The sequence below is a fragment of the Oncorhynchus clarkii genome, chromosome 3, assembly GCF_045791955.1.
Source record: "Oncorhynchus clarkii lewisi isolate Uvic-CL-2024 chromosome 3, UVic_Ocla_1.0, whole genome shotgun sequence".
In the NCBI taxonomy this organism is placed as follows: Eukaryota; Metazoa; Chordata; class Actinopteri; order Salmoniformes; family Salmonidae; genus Oncorhynchus; species Oncorhynchus clarkii.
Window position 1 is genome coordinate 51,082,262 of NC_092149.1, and position 27,202 is coordinate 51,109,463.

The window sequence follows — 27,202 nt, forward strand, 5'->3', positions numbered from 1 at the left end:
AATCTACAATATGTTATCAGATCATCAACCCACACTGAAAGAGAAAAATGTATTGCGCACTTGAACAAAATGATCTGCAAATTCTGAGGATGATGCTTTTATACAACATGGTTGACGTACTTATAAACATTTTCATACATTATGTGATAATTCGGCAAAATTAAATGTAGGCCTATGTAAAATAACATCGCACAATTTCATTCATGATATCAACTGCCATTTTTAGCCTGCAATTTCAAATAAATAATTTCTAAAAGGTTTAAAATTATAATTAAATAATCTATTGTTTTTTTTCATGCATAAAATGTCAAAATACAACGTATAAAAGGAAAAAACAAACGTGGTTGTTGTCAAAACTAAAGGAGATACCTGCACTGTTTCGTAGACTGCCTGTGTATGTCTAAAGTAGGCTTAAAGGCCCAGTGCAGTCAAAAACGTGATTTTCATGTGTTTTATACATATATATATATATAAATATATTCCACACAATGAGGTTGGAATATTACTGTTAAATTGTGAAAATTAGGATAATGCCCTTTTAGTGCCCTTTTAATGTCAGGATAATGCCCTTTTAATGTCAGCCTGTTTGGTGGGATGGAGTATTGGCCTACCTGGTGACATCACCAGGCGCTAAATGAGTTAATAGACCAACAAGAATGTATTTATTTTTATTTAACCTTTATTTAACTAGGCAAGCCAGTTAAGAACAAATTCTTATTTACAATGACGGCCTACCCCGGCCAAACCCGAACGACGCTGGGTCAATTGTGCGCCGCCCTATGGGACTCCCAATCACAGCCGGTTGTGATACAGCCTGGAATCAAACCAGGGTCTGCAATGAAAGAGAGTTCAAAACCTCTCTGCCAATAACAGCTCATTTTCCGTTTTCCCCTCCCCACTCAGACCACTCCCAGACAGTACTAACACAATTCTTGCTTGAGAAATTGCTCATTGCTATTTTCTTCTTTTTGACCATTTGAATTGAAAACAAAGACAGTAAGGTACTTAATAGTTACCCAGAAATGATTTGATATTGAGATAAACACGTGTGCATTGGAACCTTAAAATAACCAAGGCTATTTAAAGTGGGAGTCATCGGGGAATATATTGGCGACGACAAATCTTTATCTCCATAATGTTTTTAGACCGGCACTAATAATCCTACTTTGAAATTAGTGCACTGCAAGGCTATCTGAGAACAATTCCGTATTTATATGTTTAATTAATAGCCACGTGATGGCGCTAAAAGCACAGGCAATTTCAGAGGTGTAGGCACCAGTGTCCTGTCGAATCAAAGACCAAATAAATTGTAAAGAAAAGGGTTCTTAATCTGGGTTTAGTCTAAAATACATAGCCTATCTGAAAACGCATGTTATTACATTTGAAATATTGCACAAAATGTTTAATGAATTGCGCCTTGGCATATTCAGTTAGGATCAGACAATGTCTTGGGTTCACAAGATAACATTTCGAAAGGAAAAATCATCATTAGGCCTAATCCAAAAAGGCACGCTTTTAACTACATCAATCGTCGATAATTATGATTAGGCCTCATTGGTGGATTAATAGTAGTCAATTGTAGTGGTTATTGATATTATTCAGGTTGTTGATGTTGTTGACACAGTTGATGTGCGAAGCGGACACAGCACCAAATGGTCCCGGGGGTTGGAGGTTGTGACTGTGGTAGAGAGTGGGTGGCGAACCCGGCCAATAGGAGAATCCGGACGGACCAACGCCTGGACCAACGAGGCTTAGCTTGGAAATCCCTGAAAAGGGAATAGGGGCAAAATTACTCTGGAATTTATAAAGCGCTTGCTCTGTTGTTGAGGGTTGACACACCTGGGCCAAGCCGTGAAAGTCGAACTTGTAAGCATATCGCTTCCCATGGACCTTTGTCATGATGTTTTTGTCGTAGTAGTACCGCAATGCGCGGCTGAGTTTGTCGTAGTTCATGTTGGGCTTGCTTTTGCGCTCGCCCCATCGCCGGGCCACCTCATCCGGGTCAATTAGCTTGAATTCTCCGTTCGTCCCTTCCCAGGTAATGCAGGACATGTTGGCGCTGTCTGACAGGAGTTCGAGGAGAAACTGCCATAGCTGAATCTGTCCACTACCTATTCAAAATAACACATTATACAAATTTGTGAAGGGGGACAAAAGGGGGGAAAGAAGCATTTATTTGATAGGCAATCTGGAAAACAAATGTCACTTGGTTTCCAAAAGAAATGGCCAATTACGCATAGAATAAACATGTTGATACGCTATCAGTTGGACAACAATGTCGTCAATGTCTGTGTCTTGGCAAAAACAAAATCACGAAAGAAAACGATTTGTCTAAAACGCATGCCTTTTGGACAAACAACACAACCATGCATGCACAATCGTGAAGAAGAAGGGGAAAAAAGGGTTCATTGGGCTTCATTCAGCTGAGTAATGATCTCTAATCAAATCAATAATAGTGCTCCTATGGACTCTAAAATATTAAAAGTAATATATAATAATATATAAATGTAATACAAATGTTCTACACGCATGCAGGGTTGGAATGCATATAATAAATCAACATTTCAAAATGCTCTTACCTTTTTGCGCCCCTGTATTTGAGGGACTCCAGGATCCACTTTTGCTTTCTTTCAACAGGTGTTCTGTTGGATCTGCAAAATAAATAGAGCGGCCATTAACACAAATAAATGTGCTAGTAAAAAAATATTAGTATAAAATCTCATCTAAAATAAATATGCATTGCAACGGTATATGTTTAAAACACAATTCACATTTGGATAATTCTATAGGCTATAACTTTATTCCTTGTGGAAATACTTCCGTTCAGATTGAAAATATTATAAAAATCATTTAAAAGCTATGATTCTGTCTTATAATCGAGTCTCTAACTAATGCTCTGTTTTCTCATATTTGTGGTTTCTTCCGTCCAAGCTTCACAACTGAAGCCAGGAAACGCGTTCAGGAAAGAGGATATCCGATTTCCGACAAAAGAGGAGACGGGTTTCAGATTGAAAAGGCAGAGCAAACGCTAGCTGGAAGCAGCATCACTACCCGAGGACTAAATACTATTTTCCCTCATCTGAATATAAAGCAATAATATTGATAATTTCACGTACAAAAGCACGAACCTGAGAGATACATGTTAAACATAACGTTTCCTCCGCAGTTCTGTTTCATTGTAGCTGTTGTTCAAGAAAGGGTTGGATTTCATTCGGGCAAAGATTTGTATTAAACTTTATCTTATAACTGTGATCTGGAATAAATGTGGGACAGATTGAAGTTTCCAGGCAACTGTCACAAACCCCATCTCTGAGACAATATTCAGACAGCAATTTCCTCTGGTGCATTGCTTTAATTAAAATAGCAATTTACCTCTGTCATCCCTCCCCGGTCTCCACAATAAAATGAAGCCGAGAGAAATTCGGTCTTATCAATCCACCATCAGGGTTTAATAAAGTTTCCGCGTTAAGATCAGAGTTTCTATGGAGAATTTAAGTGTATGACATGGAAGCCAGTTCAGAGCCTCTCACTTTTCCGCCTCTTTACCCCTTTGCAAACACAAAAGCCTATTTCATGTTGGAAAAAAATATTTACCTTAAAAACATGCCTCAATGCACCTGGGAAAAGAAGAACATCTTATCCACGACCTTCTGTTTATAGGTATACGGCTGTATACAATCGTCTTGTAATGAGGTTGTGAATTTAAAACCATGTCTTGTAGGCTAAGATGTTTGTTGACGTAAAGCCATGACAGAACATTTCACTATTAATTAAAAGCAATCCTTCCAAGACATTGTCCAAGCTATACCTCACAAATCCCCATCCACAAATTCCATGTATAATAACATAATAATAACAACAATAGGCCTAATAATAATAATAACAACAAACAATAAAAATGATAAACAATAATAATACAAAGACTCAGTATAAAAATCATGTATCCCCCCCCCCCCCCCCCCCCTTGAAATACGATAACTGCCTACCTCTGTTGTAAGCCTAAGATTGTGGGTAGATCAAATTGTATTGTATTTGTCACATGCGCCGAATACAACAGGTGTAGTAGACCTTACCTTGAAATGCTTACTTACAAGCTATTAACTACCATTGCAGTTCAAGAAATAGAGTTAAGAAAATATTTACAGAATAGACTAAAGTAAACTTTTTTTAAACAAAAAATATAAAAACACAAGGAAATTACATAACAATAACGAGGCTATATACAGGGGGCACGGGTACAGCGTCAATGTACGGGGGTACATGTGCAGGGGTACATGACATTATTGAGATTAGCTGTGAAAATATTCAGTGAGTAAGTGCATTAAAAAGTCAATGACAGTCAAACAGTATTTAAGGCAAAAAAACGTTATTAGTTGGCACATACCATGGACATGCTAAATGTACAGCAAATGGTATATTTTGCATATGCCTGCATTCCAAAAGGATTTCCACTGCTTACACTAACTCAATAGTAGGCCTTTTGGGATTTCTAATCACAACACATGGCAATAATTAAACAGACATAATAAACATTACATGTTCGATCACAATACACATTATGGGTCGAGTCCCAACTTGATAATGCCTAGTTTACTCGTGCATAATTGCATTTTGCGTAAATCCTTATGCATTAATTCAAATGAAATATTTTAACGAAAATTCCTTTACAGTTACCCGCGCGGATTTCAAGTTATGATTCGTTTCCCGATGGGGCGATAACAGGAGCAAACGATATGAGACCTGAGAGCAGGCCTATTATATACAGTGCCTTGCGAAAGTATTCGGCCCCCTTGAACTTTGCGACCTTTTGCCACATTTCAGGCTTCAAACATAAAGATATAAAACTGTATTTTTTGTGAAGAATCAACAACAAGTGGGACACAATCATGAAGTGGAACGACATTTATTGGATATTTCAAACTTTTTTAACAAATCAAAAACTGAAAAATTGGGCGTGCAAAATTATTCAGCCCCTTTACTTTCAGTGCAGCAAACTCTCTCCAGAAGTTCAGTGAGGATCTCTGAATGATCGAATGTTGACCTAAATGACTAATGATGATAAATACAATCCACCTGTGTGTAATCAAGTCTCCGTATAAATGCACCTGCACTGTGATAGTCTCAGAGGTCCGTTAAAAGCGCAGAGAGCATCATGAAGAACAAGGAACACACCAGGCAGGTCCGAGATACTGTTGTGAAGAAGTTTAAAGCCGGATTTGGATACAAAAAGATTTCCCAAGCTTTAAACATCCCAAGGAGCACTGTGCAAGCGATAATATTGAAATGGAAGGAGTATCAGACCACTGCAAATCTACCAAGACCTGGCCATCCCTCTAAACTTTCAGCTCATACAAGGAGAAGACTGATCAGAGATGCAGCCAAGAGGCCCATGATCACTCTGGATGAACTGCAGAGATCTACAGCTGAGGTGGGAGACTCTGTCCATAGGACAACAATCAGTCGTATATTGCACAAATCTGGCCTTTATGGAAGAGTGGCAAGAAGAAAGCCATTTCTTAAAGATATCCATAAAAAGTGTCGTTTAAAGTTTGCCACAAGCCACCTGGGAGACACACCAAACATGTGGAAGAAGGTGCTCTGGTCAGATTAAACCAAAATTGAACTTTTTGGCAACAATGCAAAACGTTATGTTTGGCGTAAAAGCAACACACCATCCCCACTGTCAAACATGGTGGTGGCAGCATCATGGTTTGGGCCTGCTTTTCTTCAGCAGGGACAGGGAAGATGGTTAAAATTGATGGGAAGATGGATGGAGCCAAATACAGGACCATTCTGGAAGAAAACCTGATGGAGTCTGCAAAAGACCTGAGACTGGGACGGAGATTTGTCTTCCAACAAGACAATGATCCAAAACATAAAGCAAAATCTACAATGGAATGGTTAAAAAATAAACATGTCCAGGTGTTAGAATGGCCAAGTCAAAGTCCAGACCTGAATCCAATCGAGAATCTGTGGAAAGAACTGAAAACTGCTGTTCACAAATGTTCTCCATCCAACCTCACTGAGCTCGAGCTGTTTTGCAAGGAAGAATGGGAAAAAAATTCAGTCTCTCGATGTGCAAAACTGATAGAGACATACCCCAAGCGACTTACAGCTGTAATCGCAGCAAAAGGTGGCGCTACAAAGTATTAACTTAAGGGGGCTGAATAATTTTGCACGCCCAATTTTTCAGTTTTTGATTTGTTAAAAAAGTTTGAAATATCCAATAAATGTCGTTCCACTTCATGATTGTGTCCCACTTGTTGTTGATTCTTCACAAAAAAATACAGTTTTATATATTTATGTTTGAAGCCTGAAATGTGGCAAAAGATCGCAAAGTTCAAGGGGGCCGAATACTTTCGCAAGGTACTGTATGCGACTGCAATGCAAGGCTAGGCCTATATGACTCATGGAGTCGGCTATCACTCCACACCCCCACCACGCCACTCCCTCTCCACCAGTTATGCCGCTGCCGCTGTGTTCTGAAGAGTGGTCTCTAGCGTCCCAGACTTGCTTTAGCTGCCTGAGTCTTTAAACAGGTCGCAGGCAACTTAAAACAAGCCTCGAATGCTAGGTCATTTCTGAAAGATTTGAATTAAATATTATTGGCTCATTCTGGCTTCTATAGGCTACTAGAAGTTCTGGTTTAAATTTTGGTGTCCACTATCGTTTTTGCAGTTTCACCTTAATATTTGCCCATTATTAAAACAAAGGATATAAAACACAGGTCGAATCATAATTTGACACTTGCGTGGGTAAATCGGTATAACGTCAATGGTTGTTACGGGAGTTACGCGCGCAAATCTCAAATTAGGATTTCCACCTTCAATAACACTAAATATTAGGCGTACTGACTGTAACATAATCCCATAGAAATACTTTTAGAAGTCTATATAGCGGATCACAAAATGAGCACATCCTAATTTTGCAAATATTAGACCAATATTATCCAAGTGTCTTACCTCCTGCGTTTCAAATAATCCCCAACTGGTTCACAGGCACAGAGAGTGCTAGACTTCCTAAAAACAATTTTTACCTTCTCTTATTGTTGGACTGGCCTTTTATTCAGGAAGGAAACACCAACCAACAGTGGCCTACCCTATTCTACTCACCACCCGATACGCCTGGCCAGCTCCTTTTCACTGTACAGCCGTTTAAATCAGTCTGAACAGATATGTGTATTTGAGAAAGGTGTGTATAGTTGAACATTTATTAAAAGATCCTGGACTGGGTGTGGGACTGCGTAAAATGACCTGGCAAACAGGGGATTCAAAGCAACGGATTCAAAGCAGGATGTAGCAAGTGTTGCTTGAAAAGTGATCCGGTTCAAGAAAACATGTAGATATTATCCAACCACAACGTGGCAGACTTATTAGCAGCATCATGCAATGGCAGTCTCAACGATACGTAATAGGCCTATACGTGCTTCCCCCTTATTTCCATAGTTTATTTGTTGGTAAATTAGTTTGTCATGGTCATAGTAACTAGTAACACTGACAGGTCAGCACCTTGGACAGCTCACATGGTCTGGCAGCACGTTGCCTCGCCTTGGGCCAGGTTCAGAGAGTAGCAAGTCATTTCAGTGTAGGCTTTAGACTAGAGACATAAGCTCTGCCTTCCAGGGCCATTCATTTACAGTTGAGAGTTAGAATAGTAGAATACACAAAGTGCAATTTCGAAACTCGATTTTTCATTAGCAGTTTCTCTCTTGTTATGCCTCGCTGACAGTCACTCAATTAGGGTATGCCAGTTAAAACATTGTGGATCGGTAAATTAGTCTAGTTAGTCTAGCCACCTATCTAAACTTGCATGCCAAATAACTGAACAGGCATGCAGGGCACGTGCCCAGGGGCCCTTACCTCCAGGGGGCCCCCTACTTATTTTGTTAGTCACTCTCACTCAGATTTCCTATTAACATGGCATGGCGAAATGTGTGTAGAATATCAGGAAATTGGCTTTAAAACTTTAAAACTAAAACTCAAAACATGGCAACGACCCTGCTGCCTTCGTTCATTGATATGTTTGTGGTTGAGTGCTACACGTGTTGATATTTCAAGGCATTAAATACAGAAACAATGTACATTTATTTTTTATTCTTTAAACATATTTTAAGGTATTTTGAAAGTTTTATTCACAGCTTCAGGATAGATACGCATTGTCTTACATCAGATAGCGCAACGATTCCACCAGCACTGATCAGGGATTCACACTAGATGGGCCACCAGCGAAGACAAAATTGGCTGTATCATAAGAATGTATGAAAAAAACATGTATCTTTTTGGTCTTAATTCAAGATTACGGTTAGGATAAGGTTAGTGTGGTTAAGTTTAGGGTAAAGTTAGGTTTCAAATCAGATTTGAAGAAGAGAAATAGCTGGCCCAGGTATTTGAGTGGTGAGACTGAGCAACCGAATGTAGGCGAAAGTCGAGGAGAGAAGTTGGGGAGATGCAAGTCGGACCCTAATGTGGTTTTCCAACAGCAAGGCTCGGCTCTACATGACAGTGTTGCCAGTGTTGCAAGAGTTGCATGTTTGAGCGGATCACTTTTGTCAAGTCGTTGGTCACCGCCTTCCAAAGTGTTGCATTATGGGGATAAAAATTGTCACACTTGCACCTACATGACAACGGCATGGGGTTCAAACTGTAGAACCCAGTTCCTACATTGGAATATAAAAATTTATTTTATCAAACAAAACTATGCTACATTTTAAATCTGGGACCCTCAGGATGACAAATCAGAGCAAGATTACTGAATGTAAGCGTAACAGTATAACTTTAGACCGTCCCCTCGCCCATACCCGGGCGCGAACCAGGGACCCTCTGCACACATCAACAACAGTCACCCATGAAGCATCGTTACCCATCGCTCCACAAAAGCCATTATTTACCTTCAGAGGTGAATGATTCATACCAGTTGCCGTGATAAAAGTATTTTGTTGTTGTGCACTCTCCTCAAACAATATAATTATATTTTTTCACTGTAATAGGTACTGTAAATTGAACACTGCAGTTAGATTAACACAAATTTAAGCTTTCTGCCCATATAAGACATGTCTATGTCCTGGAAAGTTGGTTGTTACTTACAATGTCATTCTAGTCACATTAGCGCACGTTAGCAACAACCGTGCTGATTTAGGGACACCGATCCCGTAGAGGTTTAAAATGTTTTTTTTTTCTCACCCATCTACACACAATGCCCCAGAATACAAAGTGAAAAATATGTTTTTAGAAATGTTTGCAAATGTATTGAAAATTAAATGCAGTAATATTAAATTTACATAAGTATTCACACCCCTGCGTCAATACTTTATAAAAGCACATTTGCGATTACAGCTGTAAGTCTTTCTGGGTAAGTCTCTAAGAGCGTTCCACAACTGGATTGTGCAAAATTTGCCTATTATTCAAAAATTGTTGGTGATCATTGCTAGACAACCGTTTTCAGATCTTGCCGTAGATTTTCAAATAGATTTAAGTCAGAACTGTAACTCGGCCGCCACTCAGGAACATACACTGTCTTCTTGGTAAGCAACTCCAGTGTAGATTTGGCCTTGTGTTTTAGGTTATTGTCCTGCTGAAAGCTGAATTAATCTCCCAGTCTCTGGTGTAAAGCAGACTGAGCCAGGTTTTCCTCTAGGATTTTGCTAGTGGTTAGTTCCATTCCATTTTTGTAAAATTCTGAAACAATTTTGTTTTAGTCTTTAACGATTACAAGCATACCCATAACATGATGCAGCCACCACTATGCTTGAAAATATAGAGAGTGGTACTCAGTAATGTGTTATACTGGATTTGCCCCAAACATAAGACTTTGTATTCAGGACAAAAAGTTCACTGCTTTGCCACATTATTTTGCAGTATTACTTCAATGCCTTGTTGCAAACAGGATGCATGTTTAGGAATATTTGTGTTTTGTTCAGGTTTCTTTTCACTCTGTCAATTAGATTAGCATTGTGGAGTAACTACAATGTTGCTGATCGATCCTCAATTTCCTCCTATCACAGCCATTAAACTCTGTAACTGTTTTAAAGTCACTATTAGCCTCATGGTGAAATCCCCGAGTGGTTTCCTTCCTCTCCGGCAACTGAGTTAGGAAGGATGCCTGTATCTTTGTAGTGACTGGGTGTATTGATACACCATCTAAAGTGTAATTAATAATGTCTGCTTTTTCTTTTCGAGGCATTGGAAAATCTCGCTGGTGTTTTTTGGTTGAATCTGTGTTTGAAATTCAGGGAATCTGAGGGACCTTACAAATAATTGTATGTGTGGGGTGAAGAGATGAGGTAGTCGTAAAAAATTATGTTACACACTATTACTGCACACAGAGTGAATCCATGCAACTTATTATGTTGTTATGCAAATTTCCACTCCTGAACTTATTTAAGATTTCCATAACAACGGGGTGGAATACTTATTGACTGAAGACATTTCATGTTTTCGTTTGAAAATTATTTGTAAACATTTCTAAAAACATAATTCCACTTTGACATTATGGGGTATTGTGTGTAGGTTAGTGAGTGAGAAATTTGGGCTTGGATACATGTTTATCAACATTATAAAATAAAATAAATTCAAATGTTCATTAACAATGGCAACACTACCATGTTGCACTGAGCCTTGCTGTTGAAACAGCTTTTGAGCAGAGTTGACCCTCTCGTTTCGTCTCTTCTTCTCTGACCTGACTTAAACAGGAACCAACTGTGCTTACAGGGGATACAAATGAAAGGGAGCCTATTTGAGACCTATCTAATCAATTAATTGTACACTATATGAGGTTGGTGGCACCTTAATTGGTTAGGCCAGGCACGTGGAGCTGAATAAGTGGTAAATTATCAACAACATTAAACACATGTTTTCCAAGTGTTTGATGCCATTCCATTTGCTCAGTTCCAGCCATTATTATGAGCCGTCCGCCCCTCAGCAGCCTCCACTGTCACATGTTATGTTTTGAATTTGTATGTGTGTGATATAGGGGTATAGAAACGTTTATTTTGAAATATCTTTTTTTTTTTTTTAATAAACAATAGCAGCCATGTTAGCACTGCCATGTTAATCTGAGTCTTGCTCTTGAAAAATCACCACTGTCCGACTTTGGGCTGTCGCAGATGCACCTCCCCCGACTTCACTCAAGGACTCTCTCTTACAGTCAGCTGCTTTAAAGGCGCCACGTGTTCAATCGTCCGTCTGCATTTGGTAGTACAGCATTTGCGTTGATACGAGCTTCGCCGAGCAGCGCAGAGCTGTCGTGAAGGAAGTTGACAAGGCCTTGAGTTTGTGTTTACACTGGACCTCCCGCCCGTACCTACAGTCAACCAATCATGTCAATGCGGAGCTACAGAAGCCCTCCGCATTGTTACACAATTTAAGAGCATTAAAAAAAAAGGTTAAAAGTCAAGCATTAATTGGCTGTTAGCCTTACTGCTCGAACACATCCAGTGGTCGTGTTACTCTGCTCAGACGTTGCTGCCGTATGCCAGATCTTACAAGGTCTGGATAGGTATTTTACCTAGCAGCTGAGCACACCACATGTTATAGCAATCTAGTTCCCGACCTCATGGTCGATGACGCGGCACGCAACCATTGGTTGATGGATGCAACATCTGAGCAGGGGAACACGACCAATGTTAGATACATTCATGCTCGGCAACTACACAACACAACAATGGTGGAAACAATAGTGATCTTGTGCTCATGTTTATTGGAAATACGATAACACTCTGACAGGAACAATATACATCCTATCCTAACAGACAGGTGGTATTTACCCTGGGTTATGTATTGATGCAATGGTCAAATCATAAAATGCCTTTGTGGTTTACTTCTGTTGGAGTATATAAATAGCCACTTTGGTGATGAGTTGTTAAGAATCTACCACAGGCCGTTGAACAGATAGCTCTATGTCCTGATCGAGAAAAGGCAGTACAACAAAAAAAAGCAAGGAATTGCCACAAGCACTGTTTCCGTAGTTTGAATAAAGCCTTTATTGCCTATTTTAATACATGGCATGGTCGGTACATGGTAGCCGCTGGAGGATAGTGTCAAGTGGACTTAGTGCTGGATTCTGCGGATAGACTGGACCTGGTTGGTGTGAGCCTGAGTGCTGTACTCGTTGTAGTGTCTGTACTCTCCCTGGTGTCTGTCTCTCTCCAGGATGTACTGGTAACCACGGTAACCGGGGAACTGATAGGCCACCCACCTGTAAAGAGAAGGGCCTGTGTTATTCCGTTGATAATTGTTCTCTCTATGACCAAAATACTGATGCGGCTGCTTTGTAGATAATATGTGCCCCGATTGCAGTCATATGCTGTTAGAAAATCTACAAAACAAATCGTCTTGGAAAGTAAATGGGTGACTGAGGAATTGCATGTTATTATGTGGACAAATGATGTCCTTGTCAATGTGTTTACGAATCAATAGCCTGGGGCCCCACATTTTGGTTTTTGCCCTAGCACTACACAGCTGATTCAAATAATCAAAGCTTGGAACGAGTTTGGGAAACTCTGCCCTAGAGTGTTTATGAAGGCATATCGGATGCTGAGATAATGGGATACTGGTAATCCCTGTATATAACCATGTTCTTTTGACTCTTTATTTGTATTTGTTATTCACTGTGCATTTATTCCTCGTGTCACTATTTCTATTTTGAATTCACATTTTATCTTAATAAACTCTGCATTGTTGGAAAAGGACCTGTAAAGTAAGCATTTCACTGTTAGTCTACCCCTGTTGTTTTACGACGCATGTGACAAACACAACTTGATTTGACTTGAGACTCACGCTCCGGAGTTGACTTTGATTGAGGGCACCTCCTTGCTACACCAGCCCATAGCCTGTAGAGAGGGGTAGTCATCACACATCTCGAACTTGCGTCCCTGGAAGTCTTCACACTCGTACAGAGTCACTTTACTGTCACTGTGGTTCTGTTGACAGAGATGAGTCTTGAATCGTTTCATATATGGTGTCGTTAATTTAAATTAAAGAAAATGGGGGGGGGGGGGGGGGGGGGGGGGGGTCAAAAACAGACGGATTTGAGAGTTGTGGTATGATGGTGTGATGATACGATATAAATACTAGAATCATGTGTGGATGTATTAATTAACCTCCAATACAACATTAGTATTCCTGTGCTTCATTCCTAAATGTGCTTCAGATGTAGGCTTCCCCCCCTTGAAACGACACATTTCTGTGGGAGGAACTTACAGCGCACTTGATAGGTCTAAAAGAAAGCATGTGCTCGGTTCTGTAACTGCTGTTTCCGCTCCAAGCCTCGTAACGTGGATAGTCTCCCTTCTCAAGGATAAACTGCTGGCCCTGGAACTCAGGGTACTCATAACCCAACCAGCTAAAACACAGGCGGGGAGAGAGAGGGAACGAGAACGAAAGAGAGAAAACAGAGCGTCAGGTTAGTTAACAAAAGTGCAACGCCCCGTGGCAGCGAGATCTTTGTTGATTAGAGGACAAAGGGCCAAAGCAAACACCACATGCTGCGCATATGGACCATTATCTGATCATCAGTCAGCTGCTGCAACAGAACACTAGGCAGGCAGCTGGGACTCAAGGGAGATTACATCTGTAGCCTGACTTTGACTGACTGTCAGAAACAAAACAACAAGCTACATTTCAGGCTAATAACTCACACCAATCGGTGATCTCTCCGAGTGTTCAGCTATAACATTTTGTCCATAACAATGTAAAAAAGCATGCGGAAATTAAATTGCAAAGAAATTGAATGCCAAAATCATTGAATCGAAAATAACAGCCATTATAAGATTCCATATTTTACAGTCAGACTGTTAAGGGACATGATAACTAAATGTTGCATTGTCATACATTGTAGTATCACAACAAATGAAATGACACAGCTTTGATTTGAGGGCCGGTTCACAACAGCACAGTACAAATGCGATGTATAATGTAATATTCAAGTATACATTAGCTTCTGAGAGGAACTAGGTCTAGAAATGAATGTTATATTGAATACATTTCTCACTTCTCACTCAAACACAACTAGAACCGATTACCTGGAAAAACCTAAAAAACATTTGTTGACCGAACAAGCTCCATGGGTCTAATGTAGTACTACTACTACTACTACTCTGTCATAGTAATGTAGTACTACTACTCTGTCGTAGTAATGTAGTACTACTACTCTGTCGTAGTAATGTAGTACTACTACTACTCTGTCGTAGTAATGTAGTACTACTACTACTCTGTCGTAGTAATGTAGTACTACTACTCTGTCGTAGTAATGTAGTACTACTACTACTCTGTCATAGTAATGTAGTACTACTACTCTGTCGTAGTAATGTAGTACTACTACTACTCTGTCGTAGTAATGTAGTACTACTACTACTCTGTCGTAGTAATGTAGTCCTACTACTACTCTGTCGTAGTAATGTAGTACTACTACTCTGTCGTAGTAATGTAGTACTACTACTCTGTCGTAGTAATGTAGTACTACTATTACTCTGTCGTAGTAATGTAGTACTACTACTACTCTGTCGTAGTAATGTAGTACTACTACTACTCTGTCGTAGTAATGTAGTACTACTACTCTGTCGTAGTAATGTAGTACTACTCTGCTAATAATGTGGTACAGACCCTCGGTTGTAGCCTAGTAGAGTAGAAATCCAAAGAGACACTTACGGTCCGTTCTCGACCTTGATGGAGCGGATCTTGTGGAATCCCCTATCCATGATGTTCTGACACTCCAGCAGGAACTCACAACGCTTTCCCTGGAAGTTCTCCTCCTCCCAGACAGTGATCTTGAACTGGCCCATCTGCTCCATCTGCTGAGTGTTCATGGTTGCTATTTCCACCGTGGGGTTGCTCTCTACCAAAAGGGGACAAGGAAGACCAGAGGTGAGGAAACTAGGCTAAAATGGAGTGCTTCACTCTGTTTGCTCTGGTATCTCTACATGAAAGTGAACATTGATTCTGGAGCAAAGAGCAAGAGCGTACTACCATTTTTTCCCCCAAAGGAGTTGAGCTCTCAGTTTGCACTGGGGAAATATCCGATACAAATATGAGATATATATCTCCCATATTGGATGTCATCAATCCCCTTTCTTGGTACACCAATGCGCAGCAATCAGATGTTCACGTTCTACCTAGGTAGTGTGAATACTTACAGAGAGTACTGAGGTGGGACAGATCCAGAGTAACAATATCGAGTCCTAGGCCCCCACTTCTGTTTTTATACTACCAAGCCCCTCGCTTTCGCACAAGCCTTGCATACTCAGCAGCGACAAACTGAATGCACGCATTAGTCCACACCATTGTGGAGGCTCCCGAGGCCCATTGTGAGAGGCTTAGATCCACTGACTCATCAAAATGGCACCCAGGGCCTGACGGCCGGCCACAATAGCAACACACTGACACGACAGTTTGATTGGAAATTGGGGACTATGGCAGCATTCTGGGAGATTACCCCAGAGGTAGGTACAAGGGCACCAATGCTTCCCTCAGTCCACAAGTATGGCTGACTCTACCTCTACCCCTGCCTCTCGGCACAGCACCCCACCCATCATGGCATCACTGTCATCTTTCATAGGATTCAACATGGGAGGACAGACAGACTTGCTGATCCTTTATCCATATTCTTTCACGTTGGATCGTGTTTGTACTTCACGAGGTTGAAAAGAAAGCGTTTGAAATGTATAACCTTTTTTAAATACCTGTTGTTGTCGTTCCCCCCCCCCCCAAGCTAAATCTATTCTGGTGTGAACTGAAAGGGATCATGAGAAAACATTCCTGCCGTGTTTCTAGCAGCACTAGTTTCTCAGCCGTTCACGGTGTTGTTTTTAATGTTTCCGTGTTTGTCAGTTGCTGGATTTGTCAATGGGTCCGAAATTGTTCCCGGTGCCTTTGTGAGGCGTATGAGTGCAAAGTGGAATGTGTAGGAATGTGTATCATATTTCAAAAAGGCACTTTGACGTTGCGACTTTACTTTATGTTCGGGATTGTCAGTGTAAGAAACGCAAATGGAGCCTAGTGATGTAAGTCAATTGGAATAGTACTTGTCTGTAGTGACATCTTGTGGCATAACAGTTCATTACAGTGACTGGTGATAATAGCCGCTTTTGTTGGAATGAAGATACATTCGTATCACAGAAACATATGGTCTGGTCTGGTTAGGTTACACCAGATATGCTTTTACCTTAGCGACGTGGTGCCTGCTTTAGTCTTTGTTTTCCCAAAAGACACCCATTCCTTATGTTTGACCCGAGCCCATATAGTGCACTACTTTTGACCAGCGCCCTGGACAAAGGTCGTGCACTATGTAGGGAACAGGGTGACATTTGGGATGCATCCCTATATTAAATGTACAAATAATCAGACTTCAGACTTGGATGGTTCCTCTGCAATGTGTTATTATTGTATTTACACCCCTTTTCTGCTGTCTCTGTGTGTGGCCATATGTGTGCCTATATGCTTAATTGCTTGTGTGTTCAGCGGTCCCTTTGAGTGGGCCGGTTCCATTGTTCTGTCTTACCTGTGTGGCCTTGTTTGGCTTGGGGCAGGTGGACAATGAGACACGGTGACAGAGCTCCAGTCCCCCCCCCCCCCATTGGATAGATTAGATTTGTCACCTCGTCAGCTGACGCCTCATTTCACTGGGAAATGTAGCTCTCCCTATATTTGCATCTGACAACATAGGGCCTATAGTAGCCTACAGCTTCCTAACTCAACACTCTACTTTGAATCTTTATCTTCTCTGCAGTTGTAGTACAATAGGCTAGTCTATTCTCCTGAACGGGTCACGTGGGTCTCTGAAAGAGGGATATTGCTCACTAAGTATGGAAATATCGTTTGTAGCATTTGCACATTTATACATGGTTGGTATGTTGTGGAATATGAACTGATCAGATGCATTTGACATTTTAGTCATTTAGCAGATGCTCTTATTTATCCAGAGTGAATTACAGTCGGTGGATTCGTTTTAAGATAGCTAGGTGGGACAACCACATATCACAGGCGGTAGGTAACACTTTCTATGATACATACACAGATAATGCCAACAAGTGCATTAGTAATGCCTTCTAATACACTTACGTACACTCACTATAAGATATCATAATTGCTCATAAGTAGTTCTAGCATCCTTATAATACGCTGCTGTAATGCATTATAAGCCCAGAGAGCACGCCTCAACAGGTTGAGTATTTTATTTAGCAACGTTTCCACAATGTTTGCACTCCTGAGTAGCCTAACCTGCAAGCAGCTGGCTGAGGTGCAGGCTGGAAGAACCAGGCAGCCAGGCAGCAACCAGAGCAAACAACATTGTTTGAATATCCTTTTTTTTTTTTTTTCTCCCTCCCCGCATTTTCTCGTATCCGTTCATTGTACCTTACACTGTTTGGGAGTAAACCATAGAGTGATAAGAGATGAACCGGGATAGAGAGAACTTTATTATTATTATTATATATATATTTTTTACAATTTTCCCTCGCAATTTTTGTTTACATCAATACCCCTCCATGGGACAACATGCGTATGTATGTATGTGTGATAACTGTGTGGAGTAAGTGAGGCAGACTGTTTCTCAGGATCCAGTTTCTCCACGGTAACAGAGCCAGCCAGCCAGCCCAGTCAGAGAGGTTGCATAAGCATTGCTCTATCGTCAGGAAGCGATGCTGTTATTGCTCTGGAAAACAGACATGTCGTTTTATCATCGTCACTCTGTTTTGATTCACAAATTCAGAGTTTCAAGTAGAACTTCAAAATGCATTTTGTATTGATTGGAATTGTACACTGCTCAAAAAAATAAGGGGAACACTAAAATAACACATCCTAGATCTGAATGTGACAATTGAGATCTACCAATTACGGCATAAGAGGACGACAAGCGTATAAGAGGCAATCCGTCATTTCGATTAAGACATTAGTAGGACGGACGTAGTCAATATAACTATTTTTTCAGCACTTTTGAAATGTACAGAGACAGAATTCAGAACATTGGCCATTCTTATAGTGTTCTCCCTGTACACTAAGTCAGAACCGTAGGATAAATAAAGGGGGCATATAAGCAGACAATGAAAGCTCTTACAATATTCGATGATTACATTTCTGAAAAACAGGTTATAGGCTACATGTGCACCACCAAGTCAGAACAGTAAGCGAACTTAAGAGGTGAAAATAGGGCTACTAACAGTTTACTACACAACATACACTTAGTATTACTTTCTTAGCTACAGTATACATATCTCCCTGGCATATTAAAGAATTTATGCAGCAGCATACAAGACATTTTTGGATTCTGTGCTCACTTGAACAGGAAGGTGGAGTCCTTCGTGGGCAAATTTTGTCATCAAACTTTGTCATCAAAGTCTGTCATTCTTTGTATTTAGGGTGCTTTCAAGACAACTGGGAACTAAAAAAAAAATATGTTGAATCATGATGACATCAGTGTTCTTCAGGTCATAGCTCTAGAAAGAGGCCAGAGTTCCCGATTTGGATGAAAGTTCAAAATGTATTTTCCCAGTTGTAGCTTGTTTTACCCGAGCTCCCAGTTGTCTTGAACTCACTAAAGTCAGATTTTGCAGTTCAAAGTTAACAGCTGTTTTGAGCGTGGCACAAATCATGCTTCATTGACAGCATTGCCAATGTTGTATGTTTATCATTTTAAACTAGGAAAAGAGACCCTTAATCTTAGACTTTGGATCACACAGCCACTGCCACTCCACTGAATAGCAGGCTAATGATTGCTTTGCAATGCTTGCAGTTACCCACCGATTCCTTCCAAACCACTCATTGTTGAATTTGCGATTTCCAACTTGTTGTGTAATGTTGCAAAACAGGCAAGCCCAAAATATAGATTTTTTATTATTTCTTTGTTGCAAAAAATGTGGGCCACCTGCCCTGAATGACGGGTCGCCACTGCAACATTGGCATCCTATGATTGTGCCACATTGCAAGTTACTGAGCTCTTCAGGAAGGCAATGCAACTGCAAACGTTTGTCTATGGAGATTGCATGGCTGTGTGCTCGATCTTACGGCAGAAATAGCCGAATCAACTCATTTGAAGCGGCGTCCACATACTTTTGTATATACAGCGCGCCTGATCAGACACTGATTTCACCATGTGCAAATATTCAGTAGCAGCACCTTTCTTCAGAATCTTGCCTTGAGAAGACACAACCCAGTAGTTGACAAGCGACACATACAACACACTTTTGTCTAATGTGAATCGGCAATTTCTCTTTTTGCCTTTTTGTTGCTGGTTAAATTCAACTCAGTTCCAGTAATGGATATAAAGGTTGTAAATGGACAGGTCTTATTTTCCGCGTCAATGTGAGTTGGTACCATTTGAATAGTCAGTGAGTAAGCAGACACAGACCACCATGAAATGTTCTGCTTCCTGTGTGTTTCCCACCCCCCTCTCTGTTGCTATAGGAACTAATCCTCCTAAGGACCTGACAGCGCATGCAGGTGACATCTGCTCTGTGAATGGCTCTGCGTAGGAGTGGACCACAACAGGCCGGCAGGTTTTACCCGAGGACAGCGAACGCGTCCCTAATGGCAACCTATTCCCCATACATGGGACCCATAGGGCTCTGGTCAAAAGTAGTACACTATATAGGGAATAGGAGGCCATTTCAGACGCGTCCAGAGAGGTGCTGTAGTCCTGGGTTCTCTCCCTCCCTCCATACCCCACCCCCATCTCTGTGCTCACTGCTCAGGTAAAGCCAGGCAGTTACAGGAGACACAACTCCCAGGCATTTACATATTCCATTAGCAACCCCTCTAACTGTCAGTTGAAACAGCACACAGCCCACGGGGCAACTCGTGTCTTCCACAGAGGCCGTAGGTAGCAGTTGAGCAGGCATCACAAATGCAATCATGCTTTTCTACAGACACACACAAATGGCCAAGTGTTATGATAGCCACAGGTTGAAAGAATAATACTGTGGGGGGGGGGGGGGGGGGGGTCTTATTGTATCATACACATAATTCTCTCAAAAGTATGTAATAGGTTAAGAGAAGGTTGATTTGAAACTCACTTTTTAGAACAATAGCCTATGTTGCATCTGTGAGAGAACCAGCCCAAACTCTTGTATGTTGCCGAGACGGGGCAAGTAATAATTAGTCACGTTTACCCATCAAACAGCACAGATGTTACATTATCAACTATTGCATTATGAGAGTCTGAAAGATTGAAGACTTGCTCGAGACAAATAAATACTAAATGCTTTGACATATTTTACATAGCCAATAACTGCTCTGTAGAGTAAATTGAGCAGGTGTTATTTTGGAGGTTTAGGGTGTAACTGCAGCATGACCTGTCTCTGGCAGGTAACCAGGATGCAGGCCGTGAGATCCCCTTAATCCGACTTTAAACAAATATTTGCCGGCGCTTAGTCAAATAGAGATACAGGAGAGCAGAAATAATGACATGGGAAAGCTTATAACCATGCCGTTTATTGTTTCACGCAACGAAAACTGGATATGCAAATGGAAACCTGAAGTTATGCTCAAAATAGAATGGGACTATACAGATACCTGAGGTACTGGTGTCAATAATCTGGGTGGTGGGAGATTGGGTAATACAGTTGATACTGTCTGAGGAGGAAACTGGAAGTGTCTGATTTCAATGATAGGCCTGTAGTGTAGGATGCCTCTGTGCTAAACTGAAATGCAACATGTTTTTACAGTGCATGAGCAATGGAGAACACTGCTTAAATGTTTATTCAGCGACGCGGTGGTTTTTTATGACGAGCTGTAGTTTATTGGCTACATTCTCCATTTCCTGTAATAAAGTCCACACCTCCATGAACGTCATAGTTAATGTAATGTAGCCTAGCCTGTACAGAGGTGCAGATCCCGGGCAGATGAGGATCCAAACAGCAGATGGTCCATATCAGATGCTCTTTGGCTGGTTAATGATTAACATAACTCGTACTTTATCATCATTAAACCATGTCGATATAGGAAAAGCCTAATGGCATTTGAAAAAAAAGTCAGTACTAGGTAACCTAATAAAAGTAGAACAACTAGTCATAAAATCCACGGAGATACGCGCATAACTAAGTTATATTGAGTGAGCAAAAAAATATATATACTTTTTCAAAAATAGGAACGAAAACTTTATCCACACATGCAGCAATAAAAATTATCCACTTGGCTAAAAAAATTGGGGTCGATAATTTGAATCCATTGTCTTCAGGGGGAAATGAACCCAAATGTTCAAACCACATAAGATATTCAATATAGCCGAACGAATGCAAAACACAAAATGTTGTATGGCTCTAATTTTAGTGTACAAAAGTGTCAGTATTTGTTACAGGACAAGAGAGCACCTTCAACGACATCTGTCACAATATGAACGTGCTCTTGCTGCTTTGTAGAAAATCTGTACCTGCTTAACGCGAGCCGAACGAACAAAACTTAATCTTCAGGTATTGTGCGTATGGCTCAACGTGAGGCAAATACAGAAAATCAATCCAAATATGATGATGGTTCAGTCTTGGAAAAAAGTACTTCGACTACACTACATCAGGTTTGTACTCTCCATACGTTGCTCCATCCCCACACCTGGAAAGAAAGTTGCAAAAGTTTATATTGTCTTTAAAATGGTCATTTACATGTATTCCAACATACAAATTTGCCCTAGATAAAACTTACCATTGCCTATCTATTGTCGAAAAAAAGAGTTCACGAGTTTAAAAGCCTAGATCGGTAACACCTGCAAATTGTGCTCATCTTGTAGGCAACACTGAATGGAGTGTGGCCCGTTGCAGGTATCCTATATATACTCAGGACATGGTGGGCCATCCTTCCATTTATCTTCACTCTCTCCCTCTTTTTTTCAGATTGGTTTTAAAGAGAGAGGATTCTCCAGTGGACACCTGTCGCATGGGGCGTTGCTCAGTTCCAATATTGACACAATAGTCTGGGGAGTGCAGATTAGTTCAACTCCTCTCTATTATGCCAACCCTCCCCTCTCTATGCAAACCGACAGTGTGTTGCGCTCCCTCCAATTGACGAAATGGAAGGATTCGCTGACCTTTGTGCTCACGCTGAACCTACAGAGAATGGGCCATTGAACAGTGGCTTCATTCACCTGTGTTGAAGGTAGGAGAAAACCCACCTGCCTCCCCTGTTCCCATGCCTACCTACTCCCATGTCATTTACACATATTTGCATATCATGTGACTTGCAAATGAGTTCCTTCAATGCTCAACGTCAGACCTTCCCTTCCAAAAATACTTGTGGTGTGTTATGTCGGCTATGCCCGATGTCACAAATAGTAGACAGAAAGTAGATCCCATAACTGAAACAAGCCATGCACATTCACTGTTTATTAATGATTAGGGCACATCACCCAGAACCACTAGAGGTTTATGGACTAACGTGGTTCGTCACACATTGGCTTCAAATAACTACTGTTGTGAACACGTGATTGTTGTAATGTCGATGAACCAATACACAATGCCAAGGATTGTTTGGTAAACTGAATCTCTCCACAGTTCTCCATCACAAAGATAGCAGCCCTAGCCTCCACCGTGTTCTTCTATAGAAACCGCCCTTGAGGCAAAGGAACAGAATCCTAGGCTAGAGATGTTTAAAGTGACTTCAAAGAACACCGATCATTACAGCCAATGCATCTACTGAATTCATTTCACAGTTCCATATTATTGGTTAACACAAATAATCCAATTTGAAATGTTTCAAAATTATCATATACAAATAACACTGAGGGTGGGGGGAAAAATCCTGAAATGTGTCCCTGTTGCCAAAGATGAGCATTTGTCGCAGTTCAGCTGATTTAGCAAGCAAGGGTTATAAACGAGAAGCCATAAGAGTAAGAACAGGCCCCAGCAGCTGTTTGGAGGGAATAATCATGGTTTCACATTGTCGATGTGGTGCCTGCTCTAGTCTGTCTGTCTGTAGCCCAAATGGCATCCATACCACTATAGTGTACTACTTTTGACCAAATCCCATAGGGTCCTAGTCAAAAGTAGTGCACTATACGGGGAATAGGGTGCCATTTGGGATGCAAACCCCCACCCATTGTTTGACTTTTCATTGTCTTGACGCGGTGAGTCTCTTGACGTAGGCGTTCCAGCCGGCCTCTCTGTACTCTGTGGCAGCCTTCACCCTATCAGAGGCCCCCAGGATACCACGGCCAACAATGATGACGTCTGATTCTTTTTTATAGATCACATCATCAGGACTGGAGTACTGCTGGCCAAGACTGTCTCCTTGAATAAGAAAGGAGGGAGATGATCAATGAACAGTGTGGTGCTGAAGAAAACACCACCCTACAGTTTGTTGCTGAAGAGGTTAAAAAAAAAACATCTGGAATCAAGGGTTGCATTCAAAATCGCAGGGGCCCTAGTCAAAAGAAGTGCACTGTGTAGGTAATAGGGTGCCAACACAGTCACAAACGAACAAGGCAGTTAACCCACTGTTCCTAGGCCATCATTGTAAATAAGAGTTAATAAGAGTTAGAGTTAAAAGGTAAAATAAAAAAATACAACAAGTGATCCAGCCTACATTTCTTGGACAACAGCACCATCTAGTGGCAAGGAAAGATTACGCCAGCGGGGGGGGGGGGGGGGGGGGGGAATGTTGGCCTGCGAATGTTGTTGGTAAAACGTGATAAAGAACACTGGACAGGATGAATGATGTAGTTAACAGGTAGAGAATGTAGTACCTTCTGACTGCATCTGCACCCCTGGAGTCATATGTAGGAATTCAGGCTTGCTGCTGATCTTGGAGCCAGAGATGAACCCAAACACAAAGTCAGAGTGCTCCTCAGCCATTTTCACCTATAAGAACAACAGACACAATCATATTAAATCCTCAAGGATGAAAGATGAAGGATTACATTAAGGTAATCAACTAGTACTTCAGTTAAGCTGCCCTGATGTTGGAAAAAGTCATCCATTTTGGAATGGTAACATGAAGGTTCACATGCAAACATCACTAAAACATACTGAAATGTATCAGGCCTTTCACTGTCGCCCTGCGAGGTGACAGTATGTCCTGAATTGTACACATTGCAGAGGGTGGTGGGAGGTAAGAGAGAGGGACAGAACATTCTGTTCTCATGGCATTCTCACTGAAGAACAGCTGGCTGGATCACTTTGCTTACCACAGCCTGCGTGTAGTCCCCTGTTGCTAGGGAACCCTGGGAGCTCATCTGAGCTATGAGGAGACAGCCGCGGTCCAGTGGGAGGCCCACCACACTGAGCCCCTCTACCACCCCAGGGCCTGGCACCGCATGTGCATTCACCATATGAGACCACGAGGCGATCTGGTAGAGCCCACCTGAGAAGTACAGAGGAAAACACACAACAGCCAGGAGACTTAGAAATCATAGCAACCAGGCATTCATTCGGATTCAAAAGCACGCTTCAAAAGGTTCAGGGGACAAATATTGCCCTTATTTGATAGTTGGACAATGCATCCATTTTAACAATGGGTGCATTAGTTTTGCGTCCCGGGCGGGTGGAGTTTGCACGTTTTAGACCATTCTATTGGTCCTAAAGTGAAATCTCCACCCACCTGGGGCACACGGCGATGCAAAATCAGCGCGCCCACTAATCACCTTCATACTGGTGCTTGACTGTGTTCCCGATGTCAGCAAACTTGCGGTCCTCAAAGATGAGGAAGTTGTGTTTGTGGGCCAGGTCCTTGAGGGGCTGGATGAAGGCTGGGCTGAAGTCCCGCAGGATGTCCACGTGAGTCTTCAGCACGCACATCTGAGGCCCCAGAGAGTCAGCCAGCTGCAGCAGATCCTCGCAGCCTGTCACGTCCGCCGACACACACAGGTTGGTCTTCTTCTCCTCCATCAACCTGAAGAGCTGGGCAGCCAGAGGGTGTGTGGTTCGGAGCTGGGCCCTGTCGCCATAGGTCAACTCCGCCAGCTTGCCGGGCTTCTTAGCCACAGGCGAGCCATTCTTCTCCTCCTCCCCTGAGGGCTTGTAGGTGTTGTTCTCCTGGATGAACCTGCGCACGCTCTGGGCGGTGGGATAATCGATGCGGTCCGCCTGGAGCAGAACGTCGAGGAGTTTGGAGACGGAGATGACGGAGTGGAGCGCAATGCCCTTCTTGGCCAGCATGGCCCTACCTCCCTGCTCCCTGTCCATCAGCACGATGGTATCGGTGACCTTTAAACCCTCCGCCTGAAGCACCAGGGCCGTCTCCATGACGCTGCTGCCGCTGGTCACAACATCCTCGATGATCAGGCAAGTGTCTCCAGGGTGAATGGTCCCCTCTATAATCTTCTTAGTTCCTAGAATCAAGAGGTGATTGATGTCTGATATGAGTGACTTGAAATCGAATGTAGCTAGCTAGCACGTGTTAGACTAGAGCATTTTAACTGCTGACTGAACTGATGGGATGCAGCAAAAACGCTGTCATAATGAGAATAATCAAATTTGACAGGTCATGAAATCTCACCATAGTCTTTGGCTTCTTTTCTTCGGATCAGCATCGGCAGCTCGTGTTTGGAGCAGATGATTGTAGCCAGGGGCAGAGCAGTGTATGGTACACCACACAATGAGTTGTATTTCAAGTCCTCATCTTTGGCGCGTTGGTAAAGATACATTGATACCTAAAAGACAAAACAAACTCCAACATAATTTCATAACATACATATTTTACAACTAGTTGGCCTTGGTTCGATTTCCTCCGAACAGACTAAATACTGTAGATGTGGTTTCCAATACAGTGCCACTCATGGGAAACACGTGTTTACCAACCTGGTTCATAAGCGATGGGTAGGAAACAATAACTCTGAGATCAAAATAAATCGGCGATGTTATTCCACTCTTCAGCGTGAACGTTCCGAATTTCACGGCCTGAACATCATGTAACTTTAAGATTAAACTTTCAATGCAATCGTTTTCCATTTTCAAGTTTTTACTAATATCAACAGACAGCAGTCTCGTCCAATGCTCTCGTCTCTTTGCAAACATAGATATGTTCCGCTTACGAAATGCCGCGCGGAACTATGGGACATGTCGTTTTTACATTATTGCGTTGCTCCAGCCATATTATAAATCGTTAATCATCACAAGCAAACCACACCCGCCACGTTGCGTATGCGAGCGTTGCAAGATAATTGTACACATTTGGTATTTGATTAGGATCCCTGTTAGCTGTTGCGAAAGCAATACACAATACAGAACATGAATAAACAAGAACAGCTCAAGGACAGAACTACATACATTTAAAAACGGCACACATTGCTGGCGTGCTACAAATAGGCCTTCGTTCTATTTGAGATGCTCCACATGCTGAAAGTCCCATCCTTATTGGATATCAGGAAGATACAAACCCACGTGGATGCTTGAAAGACAAACAAGGAGATATTAAAGATGACTAACTAAAAACGAACTAGGTTTCCCATTTTATCTGTGGATTAATCGTTAGAGAAGAGAAACACGATTTTGTATGACTCAGGGTAAAAATTCTACAATGAACCAGCTAAAAAGAGGACCATATGCATATCAGGTAAAATAACAACCCAATGTTAATCTCCCAGAACAAACTTGCTATCTAAATGTCCATGAATGTTTCACGTGTGTTTCGACCTGCCCTAAAATGTATATAATTGAGTGACAGTTGATTTAGTATTTGAACTTGTGTGTTATGATCACGTCTGGTGGGGATAGACAAAATCAACATGCGCACAATGTCGTATGTGGACACATATGGACAGACGCAGAAGTTAGGGGTTCACAGCAAAGCTGTGAAACATTATTATTCTTATATTATTGTTTTTTTCCTATAATTTTTTTGACATGGTCAAAATCTCAAGCATAGATTGAGAACTTTTTTTTCTAATTTGCCACGCCAAAACTAGAGCCCATGAATAACTTGGTGAAAAAGAATGGCACCGAGGGGCCTATCAGTGGCACTGTTATAAGAAGTCTCACTTAAACCATAATATCCACCACCCTATTTGACCTAGAGACTTTGAAACGTTGTGTAGGTGTCTCTCCTCATGCTGAATCATTTTTTTCTTCCTCCATCTTGGACATTTTGGAAAACCTTTGTAAAAACGAACTCTCATGAACCATACGTTCAAATAACACCACCATGTTCATTATTTACGCCCGTGGTACATCTCTTAACATAGTTTCAGAAAATCTAAGGGATTGGTTAAGAGATGGCTGAGCTATTGATAAATCAGGAGATTAGACTTTACGTGTCTATTTAAATCCTTTGTAAATCCACTTCATAGTGGCCTA

General features: G+C 41.5%; 3 protein-coding genes across 3 annotated transcripts; all 3 read right to left on the reverse strand.

The window, feature by feature from the left end:
* Positions 1 to 101: 101 nt before the first annotated feature.
* LOC139406009 (protein FEV-like) lies at positions 102 to 3,769 on the reverse strand. Its single transcript, XM_071148470.1, has 3 exons — positions 3,117 to 3,769; positions 2,580 to 2,651; positions 102 to 2,111 (listed from the first exon to the last, which is right to left on the reverse strand). The coding sequence occupies exons 1-3, from the start codon at positions 3,175 to 3,177 to the stop codon at positions 1,573 to 1,575; spliced, it is 672 nt and encodes a 223-aa protein (XP_071004571.1). The 5' UTR covers positions 3,178 to 3,769; the 3' UTR covers positions 102 to 1,572.
* Positions 3,770 to 11,959: 8,190 nt separating this feature from the next.
* On the reverse strand, positions 11,960 to 15,207 carry LOC139406010 (beta-crystallin A2-like). Its single transcript, XM_071148471.1, has 5 exons — positions 15,128 to 15,207; positions 14,643 to 14,829; positions 13,197 to 13,338; positions 12,774 to 12,916; positions 11,960 to 12,192 (listed from the first exon to the last, which is right to left on the reverse strand). Exons 2-5 carry the CDS (start codon positions 14,798 to 14,800, stop codon positions 12,045 to 12,047), a joined length of 591 nt encoding a protein of 196 aa, XP_071004572.1. The 5' UTR covers positions 14,801 to 14,829; positions 15,128 to 15,207; the 3' UTR covers positions 11,960 to 12,044.
* A 7,061-nt stretch (positions 15,208 to 22,268) lies between these two features.
* LOC139396924 (uridine 5'-monophosphate synthase-like) lies at positions 22,269 to 25,930 on the reverse strand. The gene is made up of 6 exons (XM_071143857.1): positions 25,709 to 25,930; positions 25,407 to 25,560; positions 24,553 to 25,239; positions 24,097 to 24,272; positions 23,656 to 23,770; positions 22,269 to 23,200 (listed from the first exon to the last, which is right to left on the reverse strand). Exons 1-6 carry the CDS (start codon positions 25,922 to 25,924, stop codon positions 23,022 to 23,024), a joined length of 1,527 nt encoding a protein of 508 aa, XP_070999958.1. The 5' UTR covers positions 25,925 to 25,930; the 3' UTR covers positions 22,269 to 23,021.
* Positions 25,931 to 27,202: the final 1,272 nt, after the last annotated feature.

Coding starts and splice junctions, on each gene's coding strand:
- LOC139406009 (XM_071148470.1), bottom strand. CDS start 3,177: ATGAAACAGAACTGCGGAGGAAACGTTATGTTTAACATGTATCTCTCA. Junction 2,652..3,116: donor TCTCTCAGGTTCGTGCTTTT/GTACGTGAAATT, acceptor TTTATTTTGCAG/ATCCAACAGAACACCTGTTG. Junction 2,112..2,579: donor AAATACAGGGGCGCAAAAAG/GTAAGAGCATTT, acceptor TATTTTGAATAG/GTAGTGGACAGATTCAGCTA.
- LOC139406010 (XM_071148471.1), bottom strand. CDS start 14,800: ATGAACACTCAGCAGATGGAGCAGATGGGCCAGTTCAAGATCACTGTC. Junction 13,339..14,642: donor ATCAAGGTCGAGAACGGACC/GTAAGTGTCTCT, acceptor CCTGTGTTTTAG/CTGGTTGGGTTATGAGTACC. Junction 12,917..13,196: donor TTAGACCTATCAAGTGCGCT/GTAAGTTCCTCC, acceptor CTCTGTCAACAG/AACCACAGTGACAGTAAAGT.
- LOC139396924 (XM_071143857.1), bottom strand. CDS start 25,924: ATGTTTGCAAAGAGACGAGAGCATTGGACGAGACTGCTGTCTGTTGAT. Junction 25,561..25,708: donor ACCCATCGCTTATGAACCAG/GTTGGTAAACAC, acceptor TTTGTCTTTTAG/GTATCAATGTATCTTTACCA. Junction 25,240..25,406: donor AAAAGAAGCCAAAGACTATG/GTGAGATTTCAT, acceptor TCTTGATTCTAG/GAACTAAGAAGATTATAGAG.